The 19,585-nt window shown below is 47.1% G+C and overlaps 1 protein-coding gene across 1 annotated transcript in view; it reads right to left on the reverse strand.

Moving 5' to 3' along the window:
* Positions 1-19,585, reverse strand: part of IGDCC4 (immunoglobulin superfamily DCC subclass member 4) — a 118,869-nt gene that overhangs the window by 39,888 nt on the left and 59,396 nt on the right. The window contains exons 4-6 of the mRNA XM_084816455.1: positions 18,007-18,140; positions 1,228-1,365; positions 50-205 (exon numbers count right to left, since the gene is read on the reverse strand). Coding sequence (XP_084672581.1) covers positions 50-205; positions 1,228-1,365; positions 18,007-18,140 — 428 coding nt within the window. The remainder of the gene's footprint in view (positions 1-49; positions 206-1,227; positions 1,366-18,006; positions 18,141-19,585) is intronic.

Genomic DNA, 19,585 nt, shown 5'->3' on the forward strand with positions numbered 1-19,585 from the left:
ACGAGACAATTTTACGGATGCAGAGAAATGGCGAGTTCTCTGTTCTCACCAAGGACTCGGAGCTCAGCTGCAGCAGTCACAAACTGCCTGGTCTGGGGTTTATTGGCACGGCAAACATAGACTCCCGCATGATGAAGCTGGGTGTGGGGAATCAGGAGATTAGTCCGTCCCAACAGAATCACATCCGTGGAAATGGGATTCCCATCTATAAAAAGTAGTGGGGACACACACCACCAAATCCATATGTGGGATATCAACACGGAAAAACTGCATACTATAATCTAAGAAGTGCATATCTTCCCTAAATATTTTAGCTTTTTCAGCTTTTGCACACCATTTTATTTCTCCTTACTCAGAGGGCCAAACTGACACAGAGTCATTCTGATCTACATTACAGCAGCCAACTTAAGACTGTGAAAATGTCCCCCAAGTAATCAGGGAGATGCGTCGGCATGGCTGGAACTTGCAAAAATCAATGGATGGATGCTCAGCACTCAAAATATACAGAAGAAAGGGCATGTTTACAACAATTCATCAAAATTTGTCTCCCATACAGCAATATTTTGGGTTATAGTTGACTTTAAATGCCTGACTGATCTCCAAACCTGCAATTTTAGACCGATTTGCTCTTGCCCTTTGTTTGTATACCATTTGATCTGTTGTCAAATTTGAGCCTTTGGTTACTTCCACATGCCACCTTTCCTTCAATAGTGAAATGCCACATCTCTTTAAAACAGACACATACCCTGTTCCACTCTTCCCACCCCAAATGACTTCAGTGATCTTTATCACATCTTATAATCCTAAAGATAACCCAAGAGTTATTTTTTGCTAAAGCACCAACAGATGCGTCAAAATTCCCACCAGCCCTGCAAAACCCCTACAAAAGGCCCGTCAAAGGCCCGACCCTTGCGCCCCGACCTTTCAAGCTGGGGCGTCATTCAATATTGGCTGTGACTGATTTAGATCAAAAGGCATCCAGTAACTAGAATTTCATATCTTTTACAGATCAAACAACATAAATAAATTGCATGCTTTGTGCCACTTTAGCTTTAGTTGGCAAGCTCAGCTCAGAAGCCTCACTTCAGCCAGTGCAAGCTGAGCCTTCCTATATTCAGTTGCAGTTTATAACACTCATCTGAGTGCGTTCCTCTTTTAATGGATTTCAAAATGAAAGGGTCCCAGAGTCGCCTCTTCGGCATCAAAAGAGTGATTATCTTCATTTACCCTCCCGTATCCAAGAGACAAATGGCGTGGGATTGGCAGATGCCATGCACTCCATCACGGCGCTCTCTCCAACCACCACTGTGGCATTCTCTGGCGCAGCAACAATGGCGACATCCCCTGTCACTGGCGGCTGATAACCTAGTGCGACAAATTCCAGAAAGAGAAAAGAAGTCAGAACATTCTCACCAAACCAAACCAAACTTTTGTTTAAAAAAAAATCCAGTTTCTCCAAGTCCAGTGTTGCTTTGGATGTGGAGTTTGCGTGTGAAGGAAGATCTTGTATATTAATTGTGTGTGGGGCAGAACACAATCGAAAGAGACACTTCCAGCCTTTAGTGAGAATTCCATCAGCAAGGAAGAGCTCTCCAGTTATGCTGCCACTCAGAAACAACATTGGAGAGGAGTCTCAGCGTGGTCTTGATAACCCCAGCCGCAGAGACTCAAGATCTTATATGCATAGCCCTTTCCTGGTGGGGTTTCACATTCATGTGATGGAATGCTGAAAAATGGCTCTCATTGTAACCCATTCTTCAAACATATCAGTATAGTGTGAAGGAGGTGGGGGAACGTTATCCCATGTTATCCTCACAGCAAACCTATGAAGTAAGTCAGGCTGAGAGCTAGAGACCTTCTCAGGGTTACCTCCAGCTTTTTGACTGAGTGGAGCTTTGAACTAGGTTTCTCTGATCAATGTTCATCATACCATCCTCCATAATCAACCTGACTCTCTCTGACTGACATGTGTGTCTTAAAATCTGTGACCTTACAAGACAGTTTCTATGATGTATGACATTATTCTATTACTTATGGGAATCAACATCTCAGCAATATGTTTTACCTGTGTGGTATATCTATCGGGGGGGGGGGGGGACAACACACAACTCTCAATGTATGATGTATCATTGATATGTTTATATGTTTTGCCCCAGTTATGACTTTTGTGATTAAGGGTGCAATCCTATGTGTGATTAGACAGAAAAAAGTCCTACAACTTGTTGTAGGACTTCTTTCTGTCTAAACATGCATAGGATTGCACCCTAAAGCTTTCAAAAAAGTAACAAAGAACTGGTAACTGCTTTGCAAATGTTCAAATGTTCTCCATGTGTGGGCCCTTGTGGAATGCAAATCCTCTTTTCTGAAATTAGTTGGGCACGCATCAGATTCCTGCATCACTGGAGTCAAGACCCCTTGCTCATCCCCCACCCTAATCTTTCACACTCATTTACATTATGAACACCTCTCTCACGACCATAGGATGTTGCCTCATACCAGGTCAGACTATTTATCTCTCTAGCCCAGTAATGTCTCTGATTGGCAGCAGTGGCATAGTGATACATTTTGATGTGCAGGCACTCATCCTGACAATCCCTGTAGCCACATCCCCAAGGAGAGTCCAAAAATGCTGGCAGCAGCGTTGATCCATCTCTGTGTGTGCCTGCACGTATTCATTGGTGAGAAACTCCATTTCCCCCCAGCTACTGCAAGAAGGCTGGCCTGAGACATCTTGCTGCTTGAGGCAAAGAACAAGATGGCGCCCCCTCCCATTCCATGTAAAAAAGCCGACTGGACTGGCAGATGAATCTGTCTTCAACACAATGACAGGTCAGCATCCTCCACTTCACCTGAAGGCAGCAGGTTATCTTAGGAGGTGCAGCCCAACCCGCATGGCACACAGGTCTCTCCCCCAACACCTTGCTGCTGTCTCCCAGTATCTGCTGCCTGAGGCAACTGCTTCACTCTGCCTAATGTTAGGGCTGGCCCCGACTGTGAGGACTGCAGCTAAGCTCAGAGGGAACAAGTAAGTCTGAGGGGAGTGGCAGAGGATGTCATTGTCTTGGCCCTGTGAGTCCTGGTCCCGCTACTCCACTGGCTGACAGCAGCTCCCCAGGGTCTCAGACAGTGAAGGGTTTTCCCCAGCCCTGCTCCCTGATTCTTTTTAACAGGAAATACTGGTGATGGTACCTGGGACCTTCCGCATCAAAAGCCTGAGCTCTGCCACTGAGCTACGGTCCCTTTACTGCTCCACTTTCTCTTGCCCTTATTCCCCCTTCCCTTTTTTTGACCTTGAACACAAAACTACAGGATCAGGTCCACCAACCCATTAAAGTTACAGAAACTTGAGTGTTTACAAGGGCTTGTTATCTGTTAAAAAAAAATTGGGTTGAATGCCCAATCCATTGACGACTCAATTCAGTTTAAGCAAATCTGCATGTCACCCCAATGTCAACACTGGTGTCTTTTCAAGATGTTGAAGGAAGCACAAAATAGTCCATAGTTTCAGCAACAAAAGCAACCTGCTTGTTCTTAAAAGGGGAGGCAGTCCTGAATATTTCCTTTGTCATATTCCTTCTTGCAGTGATGCCGCAACTGTTTTGGAAGCAAACAAGTGTACCCTGAATTCTCAGCCTCACCGATTACAATATCCCCTCACTGATTAAAATTGCTCCCCACCAACCAATGTTTCCACTGCTTAATCTATTGATTAAACAGGTTAAAGCTTGCAATCCTCATTATGAGATAAAGAATGAAGGGTGTTATAAAGGCTCTCCTCGTTCGGGGTCCTTTGTTTCCCTTGAACATATGCAGCACATGGGCCCTCCCTAGAAAGGTTGAGCAGAGAATGGCAGAGTTTTTCAAGCTCCACAACAGCAACTGCAAACTGGCCTCTTGCTCTCTGCAGAATAATGGAAGAAAATCACGGACAGATCCTTTTTCCTCCCCTTCCCTCTGCTGAACAGCTGCTCGAAGCTTGAATACATTCCCAGGGGAGATTCTCGGGGGCTCAATAAGATTTCAAGCCCCTCTTCTGGAAAAGGGTGAGAAAGTTCACAGCAAACAGCTCAGTTGTCTCATATCTCGGCTGCTGACAGCTGAGAGGCAAACAGGCTGCCCACCTCCCCTCCTGTAACCTCCCCTCCACCAGTAAGCCACGCTGGAGCTCAAGTGGTTTGAAGCGGAGCGTCTGTGGAACGCAGAGCGCAGAAATGATGGCTGCTGTCAATCACTGCACGCGGGGCTCCGCTGGAGCATGTTTCCGAGAACTACCTCTAATGCCATGCCACAGACGTCAGTGTGGCAGAGCGGCTGGGGTGTCAGACTAGGATCAGTGAGACCCGAGTTCAAATTCCCCACTGGGCTATGAAGTTCACCAAGTGATTATCTCTGTCTAACGTACCTCAGAGGGTTGTGTGAGGATAAAACTGGGAAATGGGGAGGGGGGATACCTTGCTGTCCTGAACTTCTCGCACACAGGCGCATGCATATCAGCAGCAGAAAAGTGCAGGTGCACATAGGAGCCCTCTTAGGGATCCTGTTTGCTGTCTATGGCCATGGGCAGTTCCCTTTCTCAGGGTGCAATGAGACGTTCTGAGGCACAGGAGGCGGGCAGGCTGCAGCCAGGTTTTTTGAGTGCAAGATTCTTCATACTTTACTGCTGAAAACGACTCTACGGACTCATCCCAAAGTGCAAAGGCTGGCCAGGCCTATCCCAAACTGGTCCTAGCTATAGCCATGCTGTGCCCAGATCAAAACATCTCAGCAGACTTTGCGCATGCACACACAAAAGCAACAAACGGCTGCTGGCAAACAGTTTTAGAGAGCAATCCTATGGCCACTAGACACTGTCTAGAGGGCCACAGGATATGCTCATTTCCAGGAACCAACCTCAGAGCCCGCGCTCAGAGGCCAGTTCCTGGAAAACTGACCGCCCCCCTCGTCTGCGCTGCCTTGGAGGCAGTGCATAGAAGCCCCATCCTCCACGCTCACAAGAGGAGCGCGGAGCGACTGAAAAGGGCTGGGGGGTGTTCCGGGGCGGAGAGAGCGGAGCTGCGCATATGACACATCCAGTGTGTCGTACGGCAGCTTCCTCTCCCAGTCGGCCCCCAGTCACTAGATAGCCGAAAACGGCTATCTAGCAAAAAATAGCAAGGCAGGAGAGGCGCAGAGGGAACGATCCCCCCGTGCCTCTCCTGCCTTGCTTTGGATAGGCGGTCGCCTCCAAGGACAGAGGCGGCTGCCCATCTAGTTAGGGCTGTGCCCTTAGGCAACCATTCTTTCTTCAGGCTGCTGATCCTGCATTATTGACTACTTGGCTGTTTACCTGACAGTTTTTGCTTGCCTTATTTCTTGCACCCCCGGGAGTGTAGATAATCAGCATGACATTCAGGGAACCACTGCAGTTTTCCAGCAGGGAAATGTGTTCCTTGAGAACTGGGATGTAATATGCTCTTCCTGGAGATGATACGGGAAGAACTTCATTTAAACTGACAGCCCTTATCGCTTGCTGTGGCTGCGTCCCACAAAAAGACGTGTTTTCTCAGTCAAATATTTGTACAAGATACGAGTACCAGGGTAGAGACAGCAGCCAAGCAGAGCTAGCCTTTTTTTCCTCAGAGAAAGCAAAGTGGTGGGGTTAAATGGAACACAGGTGGGGAGCATGATCCGTGGTGAAAGGGATCCCGTCCTAGAGAGGGGGCACATCCTCTATAGGAGTAAAAGTTTGCTCTGGTGGAAAGGGAAAAAGAATGCTCCAGATCAGCACCACACCAAAAGCAAAGGATCCCTCCTACTCATCCATTTACTTTCCCTACAAGCACAGGTATGAACAATCTTTGCCCCAAAGAGCCCTGTAACTGAGAAAGCTCAGCCTTGCTGTCTTTTTAAGTATCACCTTGACTCCAGATCTCCATTTTGTCTGGGAAGGCTAGATAAGCAGAGGCTTAGAGACAGCCAGGACAAGAAAGTTGCCGTTTTTAATTGCTGACTGGCTGTAATGAATTAATTGCTGTAATTACTCACTAGGCAAAATTCTCAGCAAGTATGCAAAGCAGATGCCTTCCTCTAGCCCAGTCCCTGACCTAATCAAGCTATCCAGGGCACACCCTGAATTGGCCAGTTCAGAGCTGACAGTGTTGCCAATATGGGTAAACACACTAGCACACATTAAAATTTGAGACTTCTGCTTAAAATGTGCATATAGAACCCACTTTTGCACACCATCTGTGCATTACACCCTTCACCCATGGTGGGAAAAAGACAGTTTCACTAATGCTAAAGGTACCCTCCTCTTTGATTTTGAGAAAAACCCTCCACTAGGTTACTGACCCTATAAGATAGGGGTGAAGAACCTTTTTCAGTCCAAGGGCCAAATTCCAATCTGGAAAGTGTCTTGGGGGCTGCATTCCATCTGTTGGCAGAGCCAAATGCAAATGCGTGAGGCCAAAAGCAACACGGACAGAGCCAAATGCAATTCTTACTGATTTTATGCCTACTCAGAAGTAAGCAGGACAAGGTTTCTGCACATCTACTGAGAAGCAAGCAGGACTGAACCACTCAGCAGCTTCTTCCCACAGGCCCCACCCACTCTCCTCTGAAGGGAAAAACTCTTATCTCCAATCAGCTCCTGATCAGAGATAAGAGCTTTTCTCTGCTGGAGAGGAGATGGGTCATGGGGAAGAAGCTCACAGGTTGGATGGAGAATCTCGCCTGTGGGCTACATTCAGTCCATGGACCGAACATCCCTCAACCCTGCTAGAGGAGAAACCTACAACTAGAATTCAGTGTGCAGCCTGTGTGCAATTTGGAGAAGGCCAACTAAGGTCTGCCCAGGCTGCTCCAGCTCTTTCCTGGTCAACTCTATCCCCTTTCCTCCCCAGTATACTTCTCCCTTCTCTGTCTTTATTATCTGGCATTTGATTTAGCATGCAATGCTATGCATGTTTAGACAGAAGAAAGTTCTACAACTTCCAGCATTCCCCAGCCAGCTATGCTGGTTGTAGGACTTTCTTCTGTCTAAACATGCATAGCATTGCGCCCTTAGTTAGGGATCCACTGGGGAACTTGAGCACTTGGCAGGGCCTATGTTTCCACTTTGAGCCCTTGTCAGAGAAAAGCTCATAAAGGGACTTGCAAGGGCTCTGTTTGCCCCCAGGCCCACACTACAGAAGCAACCCCAATGTCCTGGTGCCAAGGACAATCTCATTATGCACAGCATCCCCCAGAAGGAGAAGAACCCCTTCCCCTCCACTCTTTTCCCGTTCTCTGCTCTACCTCCGTTCTCCCCCAAAATCTCTCCCTCAGTAACATTGCCAGTCTGCCATCAGCACTGTTTATATTCTCACTTCTAACCCAAGCAGTATTTGTAGGTGTGTCTGGTGCCTATTGCTATATTTGCTATATTCTCCATATTTGGTATTAGGCTTCTCCTTTCTCCAACTCCCCACAGAGTTAACCAAAGAATTGCTGGCCCAAGCTGAATTCTGCTTGTGTAATTCAGAACTGGGAAGACCTATTTTATTTTCCAGCAGAAGCCGGAGGTCTGCCAACCAGAGCAATCTGGTCTGTCTGGTCCAATCTGTGGAAGACAGAAACAAAATTCAAAGAGATCTTGATAGACTGGGGTGCTGGGCAGAAAACAACAGGATGAAATTGAATAGGGATCAATGCCAAGTTCTGCACCTAGGAAAAAGAAACCAAATGCACAGTTACAAGATGGGGGATACATGGCTCAACAACACTACAAGCGAGAAGGATCTTGGAATTGTTGTCAATCACAAGCTGAATATGAGCCAACAAGGTGATGTGGCTGCAAAAAAGGCTAATGCTCTTTTGGGCTGCATTCATAGAAACATAGCTTCCAAATCCCGGGAAGTACTAGTTCCCCTCTACTCAGCACTGGTTAGGCCTCATCTGGAGTACTGTGTCCAGTTCTGGGCACCACACTTTAAGGATGCAAACAAGCTGGAGAGGGTTCAGAGGAGGGCAACAAAGATGATCAGGGGACTGGAAACAAAGCCCTATGAAGGGAGACTGAAAGAACTGGCCATGTTCAGCCTTGAGAAGAAAAGACGAAGGGGAAATATGATAGCACTCTTCAAGTACTTGAAAGGCTGTCGCAGAGAGGAAGGCCAGGATCTCTTCTCGATCCTCCCAGAGTGCAGGACACAGAATAATGGGCTCAAGTGACAGGAAGCCAGATTCCGGCTGAACATCAGGAAAAACTTCCTGACTGTTAGAGCAATATGACAATGGAACCAATTCCGTAGGGAGGCAGTCGGCTCTCCCACACTGGAGGCATTCAAGAGGAGGCTGGACAGCCATCTGTCAGGGATGCTCTGACTTGGATTCCTGCACTGAACAGGAGGTTGGACTCAATGGTCTTGTAGGCCCCTTCCAACCCTACTATTCTATGATTCTATAATTCTACCCTGAATAAATTTTGTTTTGGGAGGGAGTTTGTGGGTGGCTAGCTGGCTTATGTTTTGCGTCACACTTAAGGACAAAGGAGGGTGGGAGAGAGAGACTGGGAAGTTCTGTATCACCCTGTTTGAGGTCTGGAAGGGGAACTTAAGTGACCAGGTTTACTCTCCACGTGACAACAACTTCTCCATTTCAAGACTGTGAAAAAGATCTCCTTGTAAAGGGTCCCAAATCCTTGTAGTCATTTGGAATGCGGCTCCCCAAGGAGCGTCTGGAAATTTACACCGTGAAGTCTGCCCGGCATGAAACATCTGCCACTCACACAACAACAACCCCGGCTGCAGTTGCCGCTTGTATCCCCGCTACCAACAAGGAAGCAAACACCTCTCCGTGACCCTTGAGGGAGTCTCACACGGCTTTCAAACAGCTTCTAACCTAAGGGAAAAATACGTCAGCCATATCCATCCGTGGAAACAAAGTGAGGAATTTTTAAAAGGAAGACAGAGTGGAGTGGGGATACAGAATAGAGGTTCCCTACCCAGACTGTCTCAGTTTGGGGGCTGGTATCCTAAACCAGAGTTTAACCAAATGTGGGTAACTTTTATCATGCTGTTTGTCAGAGGTTGCCTATAGGAATGCTATTGACTTGGAGACAGTCACATCACTGGGGAAAATAGCCAGAATAGCAACCAGGTCCTTATGGGCCTCAAATAAAGGAAACGGCACCAGCTGGAGTTAGGGACTCACAACATCACTCCACCCAATGGTTTTGCAAGCAACCTGGGAATCTCTCAGTCATGACTAATATGAGGCTATTATCAAAAATGCATATGGGTAATTATTTAACCCAAGTGCCTCATACCCAGAAACCTTCCTCCCCTTTTGATAACCACTGCCTTAACTTTAAACTGTTAAAACTTTCAAAGAGATGTCCAGACAGGGATGTGGCAAAGTTCCTTTAAATCACTGTTACCTAAGCTTTCCCTTATTGACTTTACCTCAGCAATAAGGGAGCTACAGGTCAATGGGAGGAGCTGAGAACAACAGTTCTTCTGGATCAGCTCCCAGGAAGGGCCACGCTGGCAAGGGAGAAAGTGACCTGGTTCACACATAATGACAACCCAGAGTACGGGTTGAGTATGGGTTGTTGTTGAATCATGAGTTGTTGTTGAATCTTGGATTGTCATTACATGCAAACCCTGCACTACGGTTTAACTATGCATCATTAACCACAAACAACCCAGAGTTCACAACCCAACAACAAACCATGGGTTCTCTTCCTGAGTATGGTTTATACTTAAACCATAGTGCAGGGTTCGCATGTAATGGCAACCCACGATTCAATAATAACCCACGATTCAACAACAACCAACATACTCTGGGTTGTCATTACGTGCAAACCAGGCCACTGTGTCACTGGCTGCTCCCATGTGACTCCAGCCTTCTGGCATTGCTGGAGCAGTGTGGGAAGAAGAGATTATGAAGGCCCTAACCGGCCTGCAGCTCCACATGTGTGGAACACCTTTGCTGAATCTCAGCAGCCTCCCTAAAGCTAAAAATATATTGTTGTTGTTGTTGTTGTTGTTGTTATCATCATCATTATTGCTTTGCTTAACATCAACAACAGAAATGGTTTCCAGCAGATGTCACTTGCTGCCCTTGATTGCTTTGGAAAATTAAGAAGCAAGCAAAAGGATCAGCCACCTGCCAGAGATGTCAAGATGTCAACCATGGGGGGGGGGGGGGCTTGTTAAAAACAAAACCCCAAATTATCATCTGCAGATGAGTTTTGTCAGCCACAGCCCTGTTTGGCTACCGCCTGTCTGCCTCTGGGGTGAGGAGGGGAGGGAGAGAGAGATTCATTTCCCACAGGAAAGAAAAATAGAGTTTGCCAATTTTTTTAAACAGTTGTTTTCAAACTATGTTCCAGGGAAAACCTCAGGTTATCTGAAGCCTTATTAGGAATATTTATTTATTTATTTATACATTAAAATATTTCTATATAACGCCTTTCAGCCCTAACAAGGGCCCCAATAACGACAACCTTCCCTGACAGAAAATTTGCCCGCCTCCACACGCTTCTACTACCATGCTACTGCTCAGACTACCATTACCAATGTTCCCCTTCAAAGGCAGTTGTGTGCAAGCATGGGCTGTGCCTAGGCCCAGCTGAAGTGGGGCGATACTGCGGCCTAGCCAACTCACCACACGCGTATAAGCGTGCAGCTTACAACATACCCAGCAGCCGCTACAACACACTGGGTTTTACTTTTCTTGTTTGTTTGTTATGTTATATTTATTTCTTACATTTATTTCTCCATTTTATCCTCACAACAACCCTGTGAGGTAGGTGAGGCTGAGTTAGTGACTGGCCCAACTCACCCAGTAAGTGTCATGGCAGAGAGGGGACTAGAGACCCAGGTCTCCTCAGTCCTAGTCCAACACTCTAATTACTACACCATCAGTATCTAATGGTGTATTTTAAAAAAATTTTCCCGCTTTCCTCAAAAGTTCAATATGGCTAACAGAGCTGCTTAAAACATCACAGTAAAACTGAAAGACTAAAAAATAAAAAGAAACAAGAGCTGCGGAATAAAGCAACCTCACTGTTAAGGCACAATAGCAGAGCACCTGAAAACCAAAACCATACAGAAATGCAGAAAGCTCGCAGCAGTCCCAATAAAACAACAGCAGGACAAGTTCATTAACGCAACCATTGGCAAAGCAGATTAAAATGGGGCTGGCAAGCATCTCATTCAAAGGCCTTTCTAGAACGAAAGGTCTTCGCTACACAGCAGAAGGACACGAGCGGGTTTTCAAGACAAGTCACCCTCGGGAAGGAGCGCCTGAACCCAGGCACGACAACCAAGGGCATGAGTCCCTATGGACAGTGGTTTAAAAGTTGTAAAAGAAGGAGTGAGAGTGTACGGTGCCAGGGGGTCTCAAAGCAGAGATTCTGGCAACAGGGAGCTGGGGCTTTATTCCCTGCACTACTGAGGCTGTTTCCCACCTCCCAGCTGAGCAGAGCAGAACAGAGCAAGCTGCTCCAACTGGTCCAGGGACTACAGAAGCAAGCAAGCTCCCAGAGAGCGAGCGACCAGAGCGAGCCAACAGGGGAAGCAAACAGGAGTTGGCCAGGGTAGCTGCAGTGGTAGAAGAGACAAAGGAGACAGAGGCTAAGAGGTAAGTGGGCTGCAGGAAGCCCAGGGGGCTGCCCTTTATCCTTCTGAGTGGCTGTGAGCTCACCAGGTGCTCCTGAGAGCTCCAACTGAATTGGGGGTGTGTGGCCTGAGTACTCCCAGCAGCTGTGGGCAGGAAGCTTCAGTCTGCTTCCCGCCTCCCAGCTGAGCAGAGCAGAGCAGAGCAGAGCGAGCTGCTCCAGCTGGTCCAGGGACTACAGAAGCAAGCAAGCTCCCAGAGAGCGAGCGACCAGAGTGAGCGGACAGGGAGAGCAAACAGGAGTTGGCCAGGGGAGTTTGGCAGGGGAGGTCAAGGGGGAGGCCCCTAACATTTTTTTTCTTTTTTAACAAACCTTTTTCCCCCCATTTATTTGTCTTGTAACACACACTTCCACACCAACGGGACTCTGCTTTTAACCTCTAGTGAGTAGAGGAGCAGGCACAGGCTAGTCTAGAACAATCACAAAGCTAGACACAAAAAGGGAAAAGAGGCAATGGAAGGACAGGACTCTCCAGTGGTGGTGACCTGCAAGGTGTGTGCAATTTTTGTTTTCTTCCTGAGAACAACATGGCCTACACCTGCAACAAGTGCAAGAGGATCATGCTGCTGGAAGAAAAAGTAAGTGGACCGGAGCGGCGACTGTCGACCCCCTGGGGAATAAGAGAACACGAAGAGTTCTTGGACAGAATGGGGGAACTACAGCAGCAAAGGGAAGACCAGAAGCTTGAAGACCCACAGCAAGATGAGGCAGAAGTGGGAAATGCTGAGGAGAAGAAAAATGGAGTAGAGGATACTCCTTGGAAAAGGGTGACAGTTAGGAGAAGAAGAACTAGACGCCACTGCGCCAGTGGAAGCAGTGGAGCTGTGGAACCGATTCCAGGTACTTGCGGATGAGACTGGAGGACAGCCTGCAGAGGAAGAATCACAGGGGAACCTGCATGAGAGTGAGCAAGAGACTGAAGGTCAGCCAAACAGAGGCGATGGAACCCAGGCCTACAACAAGAAGAAGAGAAGAGTGGTAGTAGTGGGAGACTCCTTGCTGCATGGGATCAAGACCCAAGTATGTCACAAAGACCTGTGGACTCACCAGGTATGTTGTCTCCCAGGAGGACGGATTAGAGATGTGACTGAAAGGTTGCCTGCACTCATAAGGCCCACTGACAGGTATCCCTTTCTTCTCATCCATGTGGGAACAAATGATACCGCCAAGTGGAGCTACGAAGAAATCACGTCAGACTTTGAAGCTTTGGGAAGGAAACTCAAGAACTTTGGGGCCCAGATAGTTTTCTCATCCATCCTTCCAGTAGTTAGAAGAGGGACAGAAAGGGAACGAAAAATACTCTGGGTGAATGACTGGCTATGAAGGTAGTGCCAACGAGAGAGATTTGGATTCTGGGACCACGGGCTATACTTCCTGGAAGATGGGCTGTTGGCAAGGGACGGGTTGCACCTCACAAAGGATGGGAAGAATGTGTTTGGCCACAGCATGAAGAACTTCATCAGGAGGGCTTTAAACTGAATCCTACAGGGAAGGGAGATGTAAAGTTGGGGGTAGCAATGGACATATGCTCATGCACTGCAACGGAGAGAACAGCTCTGTTGTTGTTCAGTCGTTAAGTCGTGTCTGACTCTGCGTGACCCCATGGACCATAGCACGCCAGGCCTTCCTGTCCTCCGCTTTCTCCCGGAGCGTGCTCAAGTTCATGAACAGCTCTAATAGCGCCCAATAATAGTTTTCAGAAACATGTAGGAAGAAAGCCAGACTATGAAGCACATGGTCTTCGATGTCTATATACTAATGCCCAGACTATGGGAAACAAACAGAATGAACTTGAACTCTTAATACAAGAGGGAAATTATGACTTGACAGGTATAACTGAGACTTGGTGGGATGACTCTCATGACTGGAATACAGCAACCGAAGGATATAACTTGTTCAAAAAGAACAGGATGAACAGAAAGGGAGGTGGGGTTGCACTGTATGTGAAAAATACATGTCTCTGCACAGAAATACAGGAGGAGGAGCTTGGTAGCCCCATCGAGAGCATCTGGATCAACATAAATGAAGCAAAGAATAAAAGGAACCTGGTGGTCGGAGTCTACTACTGACCACCCAATCAAGGAGAACATGAGGATGAAACTTTTGAAAAGCAAATAGCCAGTGTTTTAAGGAAGCATGATGTAGTAGTAATGGGGGACTTCAATTTGCTCGATATTTGTTGGGAGACAAATTCTGCAAATCATGGCCCCTCCAGGACATTCCTGACTTGTGTGGTGGATAACTTCCTCCTACAGAAAGTAGACGAAGGAACTAGAGGATCGGCTATCCTTGACTTGATCCTAACCAACAGAGACGACTTAGTGGATAAAGTAGCAGTTACAGGAACTCTGGGGGAAAGCGACCATGTTGCACTTGAGTTCTTGGTTCTAAGGGAAGCAAAAGCCGAGAGCAGTCGAACGCGTACCCTGGATTTTAGGAAAGCTGATTTTAATAAACTCAGAACAATGATCAGTAAGGTCCCACGGCAAGCGACTCTGACGAGAAAAGGAGTCCAAGATGGGTGGGAGATTTAAAAAAGGAAATTCTCAAGGCACAATTACAAACAATTCCAACAAGAAGAAAAGGTGGAAGACAAGAGAAGAAGCCAATGTGGCTTCACAAAAAGCTTAGAGATGATCTGAAAACAAAAAAGGACACATATAGGAAGTGAAAAGAAGGCCAAGTAACAAAGGAAGAGTACAGGCAGATAGCACAGAATTGCAGGGATGGCGTCAGGAAGGCTAAAGCTGAGAACGAGCTGAGGTTAGCAAGGGATGCTAAAAACAACAAAAAGGCTTTCTTCAGCTACGTGCATAGTAAAAGGCAGAGGAAAGAAATGGTTGTTCAACTATTAAATAAGGATGGCAAAATGATAACAGCTGACAAAGAAAAGGCAGAGGTGCTCAATTCCTACTTTGGCTCAGTCTTCTCCCAAAAGAGGGTCTATGACCCCCCTGGCAAAGGCAAAGTACAGGCTGAAGGGGCAGGATTGCAGCTTGAGATTGATAGGCATATGGTCAAGGAACACCTCATTACTTTGAATGAGTTCAACTCTCCAGCGCCAGATGAACTGCACCCTAGAGTAATAAAGGAACTGGCAGAAGAACTCTCAGAACCGCTGTCTATTCTCTTTGAGAAATCATGGAGGACGGGGGAAGTGCCAGATGACTGGAGGAGGGCTAATGTTGTCCCTATCTTCAAAAAGGGTAAAAAGGAGGAACCTGCGAACTACAGACCAGTCAGTCTGACATCAATCCCTGGGAAAATTCTGGAGCAGATTATAAAGCAATCCATCTGGAAGCACCTTGAAAATAATGCAGTGATTACTCGAAGCAAACATGGATTTGTCAAGAACAAATCCTGCCAGACGAATCTGATCTCATTTCTGGATCAAGTAACCTCCCTTGTGGACCGTGGGAATGCTGTAGACATCATATACCTCGACTTCAGCAAAGCTTTCGACAAAGTGCCCCATGATCTCCTGATGAGCAAACTAGCTCAAAGTGGGCTAGATGAAACAACGATCCAGTGGATCCACAGTTGGCTACAGAATCGGACTCAAAGAGTGCTTATCAATGGGACCTTCTCAAACTGGGGAGAGGTAACGAGTGGGGTACCGCAGGGCTCAGTCCTGGGCCCACTGCTCTTCAATATTGTTATTACTGACTTGGAGGAGGAGGTGCAGGGAATGCTGATCAAATTTGCAGATGACACAGAATTGTCATTTTTCAATTTTTCAGAATTTCAAGATGAGGCTGGACAGCCACCTGTCAGGGATGCTCTGACTTGGATTCTTGCATTGAGCAGGGGGTTGGACTCGATGGCCTTGTAGGCCCCTTCCAACCCTACTACTATTCTATGATTCTATGGGCGGGATAGCTAATAGTTTGGAAGACAGAAACCAAATTCAAAGTGATCTGGATAGACTGGAGCGCTGGGCAGAAAACAACAGAGTGACATTTAATAGGGATAAATGCCAAGTTCTGCACCTAGGAAAAAGAAACCAAATGCACAGTTACAAGATGGGGGATACGTGGCTCAACAACACAACAAGTGAGAAGGATCTTGGAATTGTGGTCGATCACAAGCTGAATACGAGCCAATAATGTGATGTGGCTGCAAAAAAGGCTAATGCTCTTTTGTGCTGCATTCATAGAAACATAGCTTCCAAATCCCGGGAAGTACTAGTTCCCCTCTACTCAGCACTGGTTAGGCCTCATCTGGAGTACTGTGTCCAGTTCTGGGCACCACACTTTAAGAAGGATGCAGACAAGCTGGATGGGGTTCAGAGGAGGGCAACGAAGATGATCAGGGGACTGGAAACAAAGCCCTGTGAAGAGAGACTGAAAGAACTGGGCCTGTTTAGCCTTGAGAAGAGAAGACTGAGGGGAGATAGGATAGTGCTCTTCAAATACTTGAAAGGTTGTCACAGAGAGGAAGGCCGGGATCTCTTCTCCATCATCCCAGAGTGCAGGACACGGAAGAATGGGCTCAAGTTACAGGAAGCCAGATTCCGGCTGAACATCAGGAAAAAATTCCTGACTGTCAGAGCAATACGACAAAGCATCCTATTACCTAGGGAGGAGGTGGGCTCTCCCACACTGGAGGCGTTCAAGAGGAGGGTGGACAGCCACCCGTCAGGGATGCTCTGACTTGGATTCCTGCGTTGAGCAGGGGGTTGGGCTCGATGGCCTTGTAGGCCCCTTCCAGCCCTACTATTCTATGATTCTATGATTCTATGAGGCAGCTCTGAAGGGAGCTGTTGGCCTGATCTTTGCTACTTTGTGGAACCACCCAGATAAGAGCCAGGAGCTGCAGCTCATCCACCCGGCCCATAACGTTTCCTTTGATGACACCTCAGGCTGAGCAGGCCAGTGGCCTCTGATGCCAAGAAGCGCCCAGTTCTCCGCCAGCAATAGTAAAATCGACTAGTAATTAGATGTAATAAATGTCTGTCGATTCAACCCAGATTACTTTCCTTATGTAATTTTATCGATCAAAGGTGTGTTCCTGGAACCCACCACACCTTACACTCCAAGCCGATGGATGGGCATCAAAAGGATTTCTGAATGCTCTGGCATTTTAGGAAAAACAAAGCTACCTCCAAAGGAAGGCCTCAGAAGCACACTGGCACTCAGCAGTCTAAACACACAGCAGGCAAAGCATAAGAACATAGGACGATGCCTTATACTGAGTCCGACCCTTGGTCCGGCTAGCCTAGCATTTTTGAAACTGGCAGCAATGGCTCTCCGGGGTTTCAGGCAGTTTTTCTTGCCCTGTCTAGAGGTGCCGGGGATTCAACCTGGGACCTTCTGCATGCAAAGCATGCGCTCTACCACTGAGCTACGGCCCCTGCCAGCTGCAGCCCCTCCCAAAGTGTTTACTAATAACTGCATGTCACTATCACTCCTGAGCATGTTACCTCTCTGCCTTTTCCTTCAAGGAAGAAAAGGTTCCTCCTGTGCAAGCGCCGGGTCATTACTGACCCCTAGAGGGGCGCCGCTTGCGCTGGCGTTTTCATGGCAGACTATAGCGGGGTGGTTTGCCATTGCCTTCCCCAGTTGTGACTATCTTTCCCCCAGCAAGCTGGGCACTCATTTTACCGACCTCGGAAGGATGGAAGGCTGAGTCGACCTGAGCCGGCTACCTGGGACCCAGCTTCCGCTGGGATCAAACTCAGGTCATGGGGAGAGTTTCAGTTGCAATACTGCCGCCTACCTTCAAAGCCCAACTCAAAACCCACCTTAAACCCCAAATCCCCATCTCCAGGTTAGAACGTGTATCTGCATTCGTCAACATTCATCCCATGCTACCCTGGTCTCTTTCTTTTTCCCTTCCTTCTGTTGTCTTTTTCCACTGCAGATTTTCTACACTGTAAACTCCCTGGTGGTAGGAAACTTTTATTTTCTTTTTTGCTTATGACTTGCCACATATATTAATGGCACTGTATACACAAACCATAATACTACTTAGCATTCTTATTGCACTTTAGAATATTTCAAAACACTTCTCATACTTTTTCTCAGTGGTCCTGACATAACTGCATAACTATTATTATACCCATATTGCAGGTGGAGGTGACTGAGGCTGAGAGAGAGTAGCTTGGCCACTGAGATTTAAACTGGAGACTTCACCACTTCACTATACTAGAAAAAATCATGGATCTGTGACCCTGAAAATGTTCAGTGCCTGAAATCTGTGGTTGGAATGCTCTCTCTCTCTCTCTTTTACCTGATGGCAGACGCAGTTATACAACCATACGCCACAGAACAATTTGCCTTTCATATCCTCCATATATTAATAGAAAAGAGAACATCCAGCAGCACTAATATTAAGTACAAAATATTGCTTGAAAACCTTACCTTTCGAGAGGCTGAGAACCGCACCAGAGCTGAAGTGTCTCCCTGCACTGTTGGCAGCCATGCAACGGTACACCCCGGCATCACCTTTCTTCACATCCGTGATCTGGAGGACACCATTTGGGAGAACGATAAACCTGTGGAAATGAGAGAACATAAGGAAATCAAGTGCTGTGCTGGATCGAATCAAAATGTCCATCTACATGTAGCCCAGCACAGGCTCTCAGGGCTTTTGCACATTGTTGTTGTTGTTCAGTCGTTCAGTCGTGTCCGACTCTTCGTGACCCCATGGACCATAGCACGCCAGGCCTTCCTGTCCTGCGCTCTCTCCCGGAGCGTGCTCAAGTTCATATTCATTGCATCCGTGATGCTATCTAGCCATCTCATCCTCTGCCGTCCCCTTCTCCTTTTGCCTTCAGTCTTTCCCAGCATCAGGGTCTTTTCCAGGGAGTTTTCTCTTCGCATTAGGTGGCCAAAATATTGGAGCTTCAGCTTCATTATCTGTCCTTCCAATGAGCACTCAGGGTTGATTTCCTTTAGGATGGACTGATTGGACCTCCTTGCAGTCCAGGGGACTCGTAAGAGTCTTCTCCAGCACCACAGTTCGAAAGCATCAATTCTTCGGCGCTCAGCCTTCCTTATAGTCCAGCTCTCACAGCCATACATTACTACTGGGAAAACCATAGCTTTGATTAGACGGACCTTTGTCGGCAAGGTGATGTCTCTGCTTCTTACTATGCTGTCTAGGTTGGCCATAGCTTTCCTCCCAAGGAGCAAGCATCTTTTAATTTCATGGCTACAGTCACCGTCTGCGGTGATCTTGGAGCCCAAGGAAGTAAAATCTGTCACTGCTTCCATTTCTTCCCCTTCTATATGCCAGGAAGTGATGGGGCCAGATGCCATGATCTTAGTTTTTTTAATGTTGAGTTTCAAACCAGCTTTTGCACTCTCCTATTTCACCCTCAACAAGAGGCTTTTTAGATCCTCTTCACTTTCTGCCATTAGGGTGGTATCGTCTGCATATCGGAGGTTGTTGATAATTCTCCCAGCAATCTTAATTCCGACCTCTGATTCATCCAACCCGGCATTTCTCATGATGTACTCTGCATATAAGTTAAATAAGCAGGGTGACAATATGCAGCCTTGTCGTACTCCTTTCCCAATTTTGAACCAATCGGTTGTTCCATGTCTGGTTCTGACTGTTGCTTCTTGACCCTCGTACAGGTTTCTCAGGAGACAGGTAAGGTGGTCTGGTACTCCCATCTCTTTCAGAATTTGCCACAGTTTGTTGTGATCCACACAATCAAAGGCTTTAGCGTAGTCAATGAAGCAGAAATAGACGTTTTTCTGGAATTCTCTTGCTTTCTCCATGATGCAGCGAATGTTGGCGATTTGATCTCTAGTTCCTCTGCCTCTTCGAAACCCAGCTTGTACTTCCGGTAGTTCTCAGTTCGCATACTGCTGAAGCCTAGCTTGTAGGATTTTGAGCATCACCTTGCTGGCATGTGAAATGAGCGCAATTGTGCGGTAGTTTGAACACTCTTTGGTGTTGCCCTTCTTTGGAATTGGAATGTAAACTGAC

Source organism: Heloderma suspectum, chromosome 11 (assembly GCF_057233095.1).
Source record: "Heloderma suspectum isolate Gila_16-S chromosome 11, 16-S_ref, whole genome shotgun sequence".
In the NCBI taxonomy this organism is placed as follows: domain Eukaryota; kingdom Metazoa; phylum Chordata; class Lepidosauria; order Squamata; family Helodermatidae; genus Heloderma; species Heloderma suspectum.